The sequence below is a fragment of the Scyliorhinus torazame genome, chromosome 26 (genome assembly GCF_047496885.1).
Source record: "Scyliorhinus torazame isolate Kashiwa2021f chromosome 26, sScyTor2.1, whole genome shotgun sequence".
Classification (NCBI taxonomy): Eukaryota; Metazoa; Chordata; class Chondrichthyes; order Carcharhiniformes; family Scyliorhinidae; genus Scyliorhinus; species Scyliorhinus torazame.
Genome location: NC_092732.1, coordinates 2,078,764 through 2,091,768, shown reverse-complemented (window position 1 = coordinate 2,091,768; position 13,005 = coordinate 2,078,764). Strand labels below are relative to the sequence as shown.

Genomic DNA, 13,005 nt, shown 5'->3' with positions numbered 1-13,005 from the left:
CAATCCCAGGATATTCCCAACCCCTCACACATTCCCAGGATATTCCAAGCCCCTCACACAATTCCAGGATATTCCCAGCCCCTTGCACATTCCCAGGACAATCCCAGCCCCTCACACATTCCCAGGATATTCCCAGCCTCTCACACATTCCCAGGATATTCCCTGCCCCTCCCACATTCCCAGGATATTCCCAGCCCCTCACACATTCCCAGTCAGAGCGTCATCGAATTTACAGCACAAAAGGAGGCCATTCGGCCCATCGAATCTGCACCGACCCACTTAAGCCCTCACCTCCACCCTGTCCCCGTATCCCAGTCACCCCTCCTAACCTAAGGAGCAATTTATTACGGCCAATCCACCTAACCTGCGCATCTTTGGACTGTGGGAGGAAACCGGAGCACCCGGAGGGAACCCACGCAGACACGGGGAGGATTTGCAGGCTCCGCACAGACAGTGACCCAAGCCGGGAATCGAACCCAGGGACCCAGGCGCCGTGAGGCAGCAGTGCTAACCCACCGTGCTGCTCCTGCCAGTTGGCCATTCTGAATTCTCCCTCCGTGTACCCGAACAGGCGCCGGAGTGTGGCAGCTCGGGGCTTTCCCCAGTCACCTCACTGCAGCGTTAATGTCAGCCTGCTCGTGACCATAAAGATTATTAAAGAAGAAACGCGGGCCGCTTGCGCCCGCTCGCCGCCCTGTATGGGCACAAGCTGCCAACACGGAGGCACGGGCAGAGTCCCAGATGGGAGTGCCCCGCGGCTGCCTGCCCGTTGCAGACATTGTGACTCAGGGCAGCCCTGTGGTATTTGGCGGGGGGGCGGGGGGGGGGGGGGGGGGGGGGGGCGGGGGAGGGTCGTGACCTTTCCCTGAGGCTCAGAAGCATTATGTCTCCATTCGGGAGACATCTTCGGACAAAGCTCGCTTGCTCGCTCGTGAGATCATTATCTCCCGAAATTTCATAAAAGGCAGGATTACTTCCTGAACCTTTGACTCCGGAGAGGCCTGGCTGTCCGGAGCTTCAAATTGCCTCACCGCCTCGGGTTTCAGTCACACGGGCCAATCGCCGTGGTTACATATTCAAGTGGCTGAACCACAGGGCACCTTCCGAAGGGGGCTTGCGCCTGTCACTGGGGGAGGTCTCCCTTGATTAAGGAGTAGCTGGGCCCTGTATCCAAGTGTAAAGCACTCCACAGCCTTCAATGGTTCGTCAATCAGCCAGGAATGAGAAGAATGCACTCGGGGGCGCAGACCAAAGGGCCGGGATGACAAAGGACCAACAAAAGAGCTGAGCCCATGGGCCCCACGAGGGGATTCGTGTCTGTGGCTTTCACCCTCCAGTTCCCAGGCTCCGGCTTCGCCGCAATAGGACACCACATCCTGTCAGGCTGGGGCGGAGCACAATCCGGGCGACTGCCGGCGGGTTAATCATAGAATCCCTGCAGTCAGAAGGAGGCCATTCGGCCCATTGATTCTGCACCTACCCTCTGAAATAGCCTTCTATGCAGGACCAATCCCCAACCCTATCCCGTAACCCCGTTATCTCAACTAATTTTGGACACTAAGGGCAATTTATCACGGCCAACCCACCTAACCTGCTCGTCTTTGGACTGTGGGAGGAAACCGGAGCACCCGAAGGAAACCCACGCAGACACGGGGAGGACGTGCAGACTCCGCACAGACAGTGACCCAAGCCGGAATCGAACCTGGGACCCTGGCGCCGTGAGGCAGCAGTGCTAACCGGGGTCCCTGGAGCTGAGACCTAGGTTGGAGGTGAACGAGGGTTTGGAGGCAATTGGGGATTTGGAGGTGATGGAGCGGTTGGAGGTGAACGAGGGTTGGAGGCAACGGAGGGGTTGGGATGACATAGAGTAAGGATGAGGGGTTGCGGGTGAGGTTGGGGGAGGGGATTGGGGAGGGGATTGGGAAGGGGATTGGGGAGGGATTGGGGGGGATTTGGGAGGGGATGGGGGATTGGAGGGGATTGGGGAGGGGATTGGGGGGGATTGGGGAGGGGATTGGGGAGGGCATTGGGGGGGGGATTGGGGGGGATTGGGGAGGGCATTGGGGGGCGATTGGGGTGAGGGTTGGGGAGGGGATTGGGGAGGGGGTTGGGGAGGGGATTGGGGAGGGGATTGGGGAGGGGATTGGGGGGGATTGGGGGGGATTGGGGAGGGATTGGGGGGGATTGGGGAGCAGATTGGGGAGGGATTGGGGGGGATTGGGGAGGGGATTGGGGGGGATTGGGGTGAGGTTTGGGGAGGGGATTGGGGGGGATTGGGGGGATTCGGGAGGGGATGGGGGATTGGGGAGGGGATTGGGGGGGATTGGGGGGGATTGGGGAGGGATTGGGGGGATTGGGGAGCAGATTGGGGAGGGATTGGGGAGGGGATTGGGGAGGGGATTGGGGGGGATTGGGGTGAGGTTTGGGGAGGGGATTGGGGGGGATTGGGGAGGGGATTGGGGGGATTCGGGGGGGGATTGGGGGAGGGGATTGGGGGGGATTGGGGAGGGGATTGGGGGGATTGGGGTGAGGGTTGGGGAGGGGATTGGGGGGGATTGGGGTGAGGGTTGGGGAGGGGATTGCGGTGAGGGTTGGGGAGGGGATTGGGGAGGGATTGGGGGGGATTGGGGAGGGATTGGGGGGGATTGGGGAGGGGATGGGGGATTGGGGGGGATTGGGGAGGGCATTGGGGGGGGATTGGGGGGGATTGGGGAGGGCATTGGGGGGCGATTGGGGTGAGGGTTGGGGAGGGGATTGGGGTGAGGGTTGGGGAGGGGATTGGGGAGGGGGTTGGGGAGGTTATTGGGGAGGGGGTTGGGGAGGTTATTGGGGAGGGGGTTGGGGAGGGGATTGGGGAGGGGATTGGGGGGGATTGGGGGGATTGGGGAGGGATTGGGGGGGATTGGGGAGCAGATTGGGGAGGGATTGGGGGGGATTGGGGAGGGGATTGGGGGGATTGGGGTGAGGTTTGGGGAGGGGATTGGGGGGGATTGGGGAGGGGATTGGGGGGATTCGGGAGGGGATGGGGGATTGGGGAGGGGATTGGGGGGGATTGGGGAGGGATTGGGGGGGATTGGGGAGCAGATTGGGGAGGGATTGGGGAGGGGATTGGGGGGGATTGGGGTGAGGTTTGGGGAGGGGATTGGGGGGGATTGGGGAGGGGATTGGGGGGATTCGGGAGGGGATGGGGGATTGGGGGAGGGGATTGGGGGGGATTGGGGAGGGGATTGGGGGGGATTGGGGTGAGGGTTGGGGAGGGGATTGGGGTGAGGGTTGGGGAGGGGATTGGGGAGGGATTGGGGGGATTGGGGAGGGATTGGGGGGGATTGGGGAGGGATTGGGGGGGATGGGGAGGGATTGGGGGGGATTGGGGAGCAGATTGGGGAGGGATTGGGGGGGATTGGGGAGGGATTGGGGGGGATTGGGGAGGGATGGGGAGGGATTGGGGGGGATTGGGGAGCAGATTGGGGAGGGATTGGGGGGGATTGGGGAGGGATTGGGGAGGGATTGGGGAGGGATTGGGGAGGGGATTGGGGAGGGATTGGGGGGGGATTGGGGAGGGATTGGGGGGGGATTGGGGAGGGATTGGGGAGGGGATTGGGGAGGGATTGGGGAGGGGATTGGGGAGGGGATTGGGGAGGGATTGGGGAGGGGATTGGGGAGGGATTGGGGAGGGGATTGGGGGGGATTGGGGAGGGGATTGGGGGGATTCGGGAGGGGATGGGGGATTGGGGGAGGGGATTGGGGGGGATTGGGGAGGGGATTGGGGGGGGATTGGGGTGAGGGTTGGGGAGGGGATTGGGGTGAGGGTTGGGGAGGGGATTGGGGAGGGATTGGGGGATTGGGGAGGGATTGGGGGGGATTGGGGAGGGATTGGGGGGGATGGGGAGGGATTGGGGGGGATTGGGGAGCAGATTGGGGAGGGATTGGGGGGGATTGGGGAGGGATTGGGGGGGATTGGGGAGGGATGGGGAGGGATTGGGGGGATTGGGGAGCAGATTGGGGAGGGATTGGGGGGGGATTGGGGAGGGATTGGGGAGGGATTGGGGAGGGATTGGGGAGGGGATTGGGGAGGGATTGGGGGGGGATTGGGGAGGGATTGGGGGGGGATTGGGGAGGGATTGGGGAGGGGATTGGGGAGGGATTGGGGAGGGGATTGGGGAGGGATTGGGGAGGGGATTGGGGAGGGATTGGGGAGGGGATTGGGGGGATTGGGGTGAGGTTTGGGGAGGGGATTGGGGGTGAGGTTTGGGGGTGAGATTGGGGAGTGGGTCTGGAAGCGGTTGGGGTGAGGGGCTGACCTTGGGTAGGGGGTCGGCGTGGGGGAGGGAGGTCAGTGTTGAGGTGGGTTTGGTGTCGGGGAAGAGGTTGGTGTGGGGGTGGGGAGGGGATGAGGGTGGGAGGTGATGGAGGGGTTTGGAGGTGAAGGAGGGGTTGGGGGTGACAGAGAGATTTGAGGTGACGGAGGGGTTGGAGGTGATGGAGGGGTTGGACGTGAAGGAGGGGTTGGAGGTGAAGGAGGGGTTGGAGGTGAAGGAGGGGTTGGAGATGATGGAGAGGTTGGAGGTGAAGGAGGGGTTGGAGGTGTCAGAGGGGTTGGAGGTGAAGGAGGGGTTGGAGGTGAAGGAGGGGTTGGAGGTGAAGGAGGGGTTGGAGGTGACAGAGGGGTTGGAGGTGAAGGAGGGGTTGGAGGTGAAGGAGGGGTTGGAGGTGAAGGAGGGGTTGGAGGTGAAGGAGGGGTTGGAGGTGAAGGAGGGGTTGGAGGGGTTGGAGGTGAAGGAGGGGTTGGAGGTGACAGAGGGGTTGGAGGTGACAGAGGGGTTGGAGGTGAAGGAGGGGTTGGAGGTGAAGGAGGGGTTGGAGGTGATGGAGGGGTTGGAGGTGATGGAGGGGTTGGAGGTGAAGGAGGGGTTGGAGGTGACAGAGGGGTTGGAGGTGAAGGAGGGGTTGGAGGTGAAGGAGGGGTTGGAGGTGAAGGAGGGGTTGGAGGTGAAGGAGGGGTTGGAGATGAAGGAGGGGTTGGAGGTGAAGGAGGGGTTGGAGGTGAAGGAGGTGTTGGAGGTGAAGGAGGGGTTGGAGGTGAAGGAGGGGTTGGAGGTGAAGGAGGGGTTGGAGGTGACGGAGGGGTTGGAGGTGAAGGAGGGGTTGGAGGTGACGGAGGGGTTGGAGGTGAAGGAGGGGTTGGAGGTGAAGGAGGGGTTGGAGGTGACAGAGGGGATAGAACAAACAAAGAACAAAGAAATGTACAGCACAGGAACAGGCCCTTCGGCCCTCCAAGCCCGTGCCGACCATACTGCCCGACTAAACTACAATCTTCTACACTTCCTGGGTCCGTATCCTTCTATTCCCATCCTATTCATATATTTGTCAAGATGCCCCTTAAATGTCCCTATCGTCCCTGCTTCCACTACCTCCTCCGGTAGCGAGTTCCAGGTACCCACTACCCTCTGCGTAAAAAACTTGCCTCGTACATCTACTCTAAACCTTGCCCCTCTCACCTTAAACCTATGCCCCCTAGTAATTGACCCCTCTACCCTGGGGAAAAGCCTCTGACTATCCACTCTGTCTATGCACCTCATAATTTTGTATACCTCTATCAGGTCGCCCCTCAACCTCCTTCGTTCCAGTGAAAACAAACCGAGTTTATTCAATCGCTCCTCATAGCTTATGCCCTCCATACCAGGCAACATTCTGGTAAATCTCTTCTGCACCCTCTCTAAAGCCTCCACATCCTTCTGGTAGTGTGGCGACCAGAATTGAACACTATACTCCAAGTGTGGCCTAACTAAGGTTCTATACAGCTGCAACATGACTTGCCAATTCTTATACTCAATGCCCCGGCCAATGAAGGCAAGCATGCCGTATGCCTTCTTGACTACCTTCTCCACCTGTGTTGCCCCTTTCAATGACCTGTGGACCTGTACTCCTAGATCTCTTTGACTTTCAATACTCTTGAGGGTTCTACCATTCACTGTATAAATGGAGTGGAGGTGACGGAGGGGTTGGAGGTGACGGAGGGGTTGGAGGTGAAGGAGGGGTTGGAGATGAAGGAGGGGTTGGAAGTGACGGAGGCGGAGGAGGTAATTGGGGTGAGGTTGGGGAGGGGGGGGTTGGGGAGGGGGTGAGGTTGGGGAGGGGGAGGGGTTGGGGAGGGGTGAGGTTGGGGAGGGGTTGGGGAGGGGTGAGGTTGGGGAGGGGGAGGGGTTGGGGAGGGGTGAGGTTGGGGAGGGGGAGGGGTTGAGGTTGGGGAGGGGGTGAGGTTGGGGATGGGGTGAGGTTGGGGAGGGGGAGGGACAGGGGGTGAGGTTGGGGAGGGGGTGAGGAGGGGGAGCGGTTGGGGAGGGGAGGGGAGGGGTTTGGGGTGAGGTTGGGGAGGGGGAGGGGCAGAGGGTGAGGTTGGGGATGGGGGTGGGGTTGGGGAGGGGAGGGGCAGGGGGTGAGGTTGGGTATGGGCAGGGGGTGAGGTGGGGGAGGAGGAGGGGCAGGGGTGAGGTTGGCGAGGGGGTGGGGTTGGGGAGGGAGTGGGGAGGGGTTTATTTTGGGGAGGGGGTGGGGAGGGGTTTATTTTGGGCTGGGGGAGGGGGTGGGGACGGGTTTATTTTGGGGAGGGGGTTATTTTGGCGAGGGGATTATTTTGGGGAGGGGGATGGGAGGGGTTTATTTTGGGGTGGGGAAGGGGTTATTTTGGGGAGGGGGTTATTTTGGGGAGGGGGTGGGGAGGGGGTTATTTTGGGGAGGAGGTGGGGATGGGTTTATTTTGGGGAGGGGGTGGGGAGGGGGTTATTTTGGGGAGGGGATTATTTTGGGGAGGGGGAGGGGAGGTGTTTATTTTGGGGAGGGGGAGGGGGTGGGGAGGGGGTTATTTTGGGGAGGGTGTGGGAGGGGTATATTTTGGGGAGGGGGTGGGGAGGGGATTGTTTTGGGGAGTGGGTTATTTTGGGGAGGGGGAGGGAGGAGGGGAGGGGGTTATTTTGGGGAGGGGTTTATTTTGGGGAGGGGATGGGAAGGGGGTTATTTTGGGGAGGGGGAGGGGGTGGGGGTTATTTTGGGGAGGGGAGGGGAGGGGGTTATTTTGGGGAGGGGAGGGAGGAGGGGAGGGGGTTATTTTGGGGAGGGGGAGGGATTGGGTTTATTTTGGGGAGGGGATGGGAAGGGGGCTATTTTGGGGAGGGGAGGGGGTTATTTTGGGGAGGGGAGGGAGGAGGGGAGGGGGTTATTTTGGGGAGGGGGAGGGATTGGGTTTATTTTGGGGAGGGGATGGGAAGGGGGCTATTTTGGGGAGGGGAGGGGGTTATTTTGGGGAGGGGATGGGAAGGGGGTTATTTTGGGGAGGGGGTTATTTTGGGGAGGGGGTGGGGGTTATTTAGGGGAAGGGGAGGGGAGGGGGTTATTTTGGGGAGGGAAGGGGGTTGTTTTGGGGAGGGGAGGGGGTTGTTTTGGGGAGGGGGAGGGGAGGGGGTTATTTTGGGAAGGGGAGGGGAGGGGGTTATTTTGGGGAGGGGGTTATTTTGGAGAGGGGGAGGGGGTTATTTTGGGGAGGGGAGGGGGTTATTTTGGGGAGGGGGTTATTTTGGGGAGGGGTTTGGGGTTATTTTGGGGTGGGGAGGGGATTGTTTTGGGGAGGGGGTTGTTTTGGGGAGGGGGAGAAGGATATTGTGGGGAGGGGGAGGGGGTTATTTTGGGGAGGGGGTGGGGAGGGGGATATTTTGGGGAGGGGGAGGGGGTTGTTTTGGGGAGGGGAGGGGTTTATTTTGGGGAGGGGAGGGTGTTATTTTGGGGAGGGGTAGGGGAGGAGGTTATTTTGGAGAGGGGGAGAGGAGGGGGTTATTTTGGAGAGGGGAGGGGGTTATTTTGGGGAGGGGAGGGGGTTATTTTGGGGAGGGGATGGGAAGGGGGTTGTTTTGGGGAGGGGGTTGGGGTTATTTTGGGGAGGGGGTGGAGAGGGGATTGTTTTGGGAAGGGGGAGGAGGATATTTTGGGGAGGGGGAGGGGTTTATTTTGGGGAGGGGGTGGGGAGGTGGATATTTTGGGAAGGGGGTGGGGAGGGGGATATTTTGGGGAAGGGGAGGGGGTTATTTTGGGGAAGGGGAGGGGGTTATTTTGGGGAAGGGGAGGGGGTTATTTTGGGGAGGGGGAGGGGGTTATTTTGGGGAGGGGTTGGGGAGGGGGTTATTTTGGGGAGGGAGTGGGGAGGGGGATATTTTGGGGAAGGGGAGGGGGTTATTTTGGGGACGGGGTGGGGAGGGGGATATTTTGGGGAAGGGGAGGGGGATATTTTGGGGAGGGGGTTGTTTTGGGGAGGGGTTATTTTGGGGAGGGGGTGGGGAGGGGGATATTTTGGGGAAGGGGAGGGGGTTATTTTGGGGAGGGGCTGGGGAAGGGGATATTTTGGGGAGGGGGAGGGGAGGAGGAGGCGGGGCCTCCGTCAGTGGCAGCAGCTCAGGGTGCATCTCTGTGACCTCATCACCTGACCCGGGGTCAGAGGTTAGCTGCGCCATTGTGAGATGGGAGCGGTTACCCCGGCGATGAGCCCTGCGGCTGGGGTGGGGGTTTTGCTTTGCAGACGTGCTGGGGGAGAGTCACGCAAACGGTGACACGAGAGAGAGAGAGAGAGAGAGAGGGGGGGAAGGAGAAAGCGAGGGAGAGAGAGGAAACTCACTATTTGCCTGTGTAAAGGAGGAGCTGACCACTCGGAGGACCTCGGACGAGCTGCCCACCCGCTGCCAGAATGAGTAAACCCTCCCCCGTGGTCCCTCAGGGGACCCCCATGTGCCAGGAGACCTTCACCGAGACGGCTGCCGTGGTGATGGACAACGGCACCGGCTACACCAAGGCTGGCTTTGCTGGCGACGACAAGCCTCGTGTGGTGGTGCGTTCCCTGGTGGGCATCCCCAACCACGCCACGGACGAGTTCCACAAGGGGCCGGACTACTTCATCGGCAGTGCCATCCCCAACAACCCCTGGATCATCAAGACCCCCGTGGTGACCAACGGCATTGTGACGGACTGGGACGCCCTGGAGATGCTCTGGCATCACGTCTTCTACCAGGAGCTGCGTGTGGCCACCGAGGAACACGCCGTGCTGCTGTCTGATGCCCCCCTGTCCCCTGCCACCAACCGGGAGAAGGCCGCCGAGCTCCTGTTTGAGGGCTTCTGCGTGCCGGCCATGTACGTGGCCCACCAGTCCTTGCTCTCCCTCTACTCCACGGGCAGGACCACCGGCCTGATCATCGAGTCGGGCCTGGGCGTCTCCTACACGGCCCCCATCCACAACGGCTACACCCTGCCCCACGCCACCTACCGGCTGGACCTGGCTGGCGGGGGCCTGACCGACTACATGGCCAAGCTGCTGGAGGAGTGCGGCAACCCCTTCAGCCCCGAGGAGATGCACATTGTGCGCAACATCAAGGAGTCCTGCTGCTACGTGGCTCAGGACTTCAACGAGGAGATGGTGGCCAACGAGAATGACTACCTGACCGACTATGAGCTGCCCGACGGCCACATCATCACCATCGGCAACGAGCGCTTCCGCTGCCCCGAGTCGCTCTTCAAGCCTGAGGTGGTAGGCCTCACCGACCCCGGCCTACACGCCCTGGCCATGAAGAGCCTGGAGAAGTGCAGGGCCGAGCACCGGCCTGAGCTCCTCAACAACATCGTGCTGTCGGGCGGCTCCTCCATGTTCCCGGGCTTCGCGGAACGCATCCAGAGGGAGATGGGCGAGCTGGCGCCCAGCCGGGCCAAGCTCAACGTCTACGCCTCCCCCCAGCGCAAGTTCTCAGTGTGGATCGGGGGCTCCATCACCGCATGTCTCAACACCTTCCAGTCCATGTGGATCAGCCGGAGGGAGTACGACGAGAAGGGCCCAGTCATTGTCCATCGCAAGTGTTTCTAAGAGATGTTTCGGTGTGAGGGGAGTGCGTGGGAGGGAACATTCTAATAAATAAAGAAAATAAAACTTTCAACCTGTGTCTCATTCTCCTTCTGCACAGCCTCAGTGAACAGATAGTACGCTGGGGTGGTACAACGGTTAGCACTGCTGCTCACAGGGCCAGGGACTCAAAGCACAATCCCGCACAGGAACAGGCCCTTCGGCCCTCCAAGCCTGTACCGGCCATGATACCAACCTTGGCCCAAACCCTCAGCCCTTCCTTGTGCCGTCTCCCTCTATACCCGTCCTGTCCGTGTGTTTGTCGAGATGCCTTTTGAACGCCGTTAATGTATCTGCTCCCACAGCCTCCCCTGGCCACGCGTTCCAGACACTCACCACCCTCTGTGTAAAAACCGGCCTCGCACATCTCCTCGAAACTTTGCCCCACGGACCTTAAACCTGTGCCCCCTGGTGACTGCCCCCTCCACCCTGGGAAAGAGTACCTGCCCATCCACTCTATCCACGCCCCTCATAATCTTGTCGACCTCTATCAGGTCGCCCTGTCGGTGTGCGTTTCCAATTCCAATTCCTTCTGCGGCAAAGAGTTCCACAGATTCACCTCCCTCTGGCTGAAGAAATTCCTCCTCATCTCGGTTTTAAAGGATCGTCCCTTTAGTCTGAGATTGTGTCCTCTGGTTCTAGTTTCTCCTACAAGTGGAAACATCCTCTCCACGTCCACTCTATCCAGGCCTCGCAGTATCCTGTAAGTTTCAATAAGATCCCCTCTCATCCATCTAAACTCCAACGAGTACAGACCCAGAGTCCTCAACCGTTCCTCATACGACAAGCTCTTCATTCCAGGGATCGTTCTTGTGAACCTCCTCTGGACCCTTTCCACGGTAGCAGAGTGCATTTGCCTTCCTAACTGCCGACTGAACCTGCACATTAACCCTGGGGTCGGGATCGCAGAGCCCTGTGGGCGGGATCGCAGAGCCCTGGGGGCGGGATCGCAGAGCCCTGGGGGCGGGATCGCAGAGCCCTGGGGGCGGGATCGCAGAGCCCTGGGGGCGGGATCGCAGAGCCCTGGGGACGGGATCTCAGAGCCCTGGGGGCGGGATCGCAGAGCCCTGTGGGCGGGATCTCAGAGCCCTGTGGGCGGGATCGCAGAGCCCTGTGGGCGGGATCGCAGAGCCCTGTGGGCGGGATCGCAGAGCCCTGTGGACGGGATCTCAGAGCCCTGGGGGCGGGATCGCAGAGCCCTGTGGGCGGGATCTCAGAGCCCTGGGGGCGGGATCGCAGAGCCCTGTGGACGGGATCTCAGAGCCCTGGGGGCGGGATCGCAGAGCCCTGGGGGCGGGATCGCAGAGCCCTGTGGACGGGATCTCAGAGCCCTGGGGGCGGGATCGCAGAGCCCTGTGGGCGGGATCGCAGAGCCCTGGGGGCGGGATCGCAGAGCCCTGTCGGCGGGATCGCAGAGCCCTGGGGGCGGGATCGCAGAGCCCTGTGGGCGGGATCGCAGAGCCCTGTCGGCGGGATCGCAGAGCCCTGTCGGCGGGATCGCAGAGCCCTGGGGGCGGGATCGCAGAGCCCTGTGGGCGGGATCGCAGAGCCCTGTCGGCGGGATCGCAGAGCCCTGGGGGCGGGATCGCAGAGCCCTGGGGGCGGGATCGCAGAGCCCTGGGGGCGGGATCGCAGAGCCCTGTCGGCGGGATCGCAGAGCCCTGGGGGCGGGATCGCAGAGACCTGGGGGCGGGATCGCAGAGCCCTGTCGGCGGGATCGCAGAGCCCTGGGGGCGGGATCGCAGAGCCCTGTGGGCGGGATCGCAGAGCCCTGTGGGCGGGATCGCAGAGCCCTGTGGGTGGGATCACAGAGCCCTGTGGACGGGATCTCAGAGCCCTGGGGGCGGGATCGCAGAGCCCTGTGGACGGGATCTCAGAGCCCTGGGGGCGGGATCGCAGAGCCCTGTGGACGGCATCGCAGAGCCCTGTGGGCGGGATCGCAGAGCCCTGTCGGCGGGATCGCAGAGCCCTGGGGGCGGGATCGCAGAGACCTGGGGGCGGGATCGCAGAGCCCTGTCGGCGGGATCGCAGAGCCCTGGGGGCGGGATCGCAGAGCCCTGTGGGCGGGATCGCAGAGCCCTGTGGGCGGGATCGCAGAGCCCTGTGGGTGGGATCACAGAGCCCTGTGGACGGCATCGCAGAGCCCTGTGGGCGGGATCACAGAGCCCTGTGGACGGGATCGCAGAGCCCTGTGGACGGGATCACAGAGCAATGTGGGCGGGATCACAGAGCCCTGGGGGCGGGATGGCAGAGCCCTGTGGGCGGGATCACAGAGCCCTGTGGGCGGGATCGCAGAGCCCTGTGGGCGGGACCGCAGAGCCCTGTGGGCGGGATAGCAGAGCCCTGTGGGCGGGATCTCAGAGCCCTGGGGGCTGGATCACAGAGCCCTGTGGGCGGGATCGCAGAGCCCTGTCGGCGGGATCGCAGAGCCCTGTGGGCGGGATCGCAGAGCCCTGTGGGCGGGATCGCGTAAGTGTGTGTGATCAGGTCAGTGTGTGTGATCAGTGTGTGTGATCAGTGTGTATGATCAGGTCAGTGTGCGTGATCAGTGTGTGTGATCAGTGTGTGTGATCAGGTCAGTGTGTGATCAGTGTGTGTGATCAGGTCAGTGTGTGTGATCAGTGTGTGTGATCAGGTCAGTGTGTGATCAGTGTGTGTGATCAGGTCAGTGTGTGTGATCAGTGTGTGTGATCAGGTCAGTGTGTGATCAGTGTGTGTGATCAGGTCAGTGTGTGTGATCAGGTCAGTGTGTGATCAGTGTGTGTGATCAGGTCAGTGTGTGTGATCAGTGTGTGTGATCATGTCAGTGTGTGTGATCAGGTCAGTGTGTGTGATCAGGTCAGTGTGTGATCAGTGTGTGTGATCAGGTCAGTGTGTGTGATCAGTGTGTGTGATCAGGTCAGTGTGTGATCAGTGTGTGTGATCAGGTCAGTGTGTGTGATCAGGTCAGTGTGTGATCAGTGTGTGTGATCAGGTCAGTGTGTGTGATCAGTGTGTGTGATCATGTCAGTGTGTGTGATCAGGTCAGTGTGTGTGATCAGGTCAGTGTGTGATCAGTGTGTGTGATCAGGTCAGTG

The 13,005-nt window shown here is 61.4% G+C and overlaps 1 protein-coding gene across 1 annotated transcript; it reads left to right on the top strand.

Annotated features, from left to right (window-relative positions):
• Positions 1-958: 958 nt before the first annotated feature.
• Positions 959-9,962, top strand: LOC140402827 (actin-1-like). Its single transcript, XM_072490448.1, has 2 exons — positions 959-1,769; positions 8,677-9,962. The coding sequence occupies exon 2, from the start codon at positions 8,729-8,731 to the stop codon at positions 9,890-9,892; it is 1,164 nt and encodes a 387-aa protein (XP_072346549.1). The 5' UTR covers positions 959-1,769; positions 8,677-8,728; the 3' UTR covers positions 9,893-9,962.
• Positions 9,963-13,005: the final 3,043 nt, after the last annotated feature.

Coding starts and splice junctions, on each gene's coding strand:
- LOC140402827 (XM_072490448.1), top strand. CDS start 8,729: ATGAGTAAACCCTCCCCCGTGGTCCCTCAGGGGACCCCCATGTGCCAG.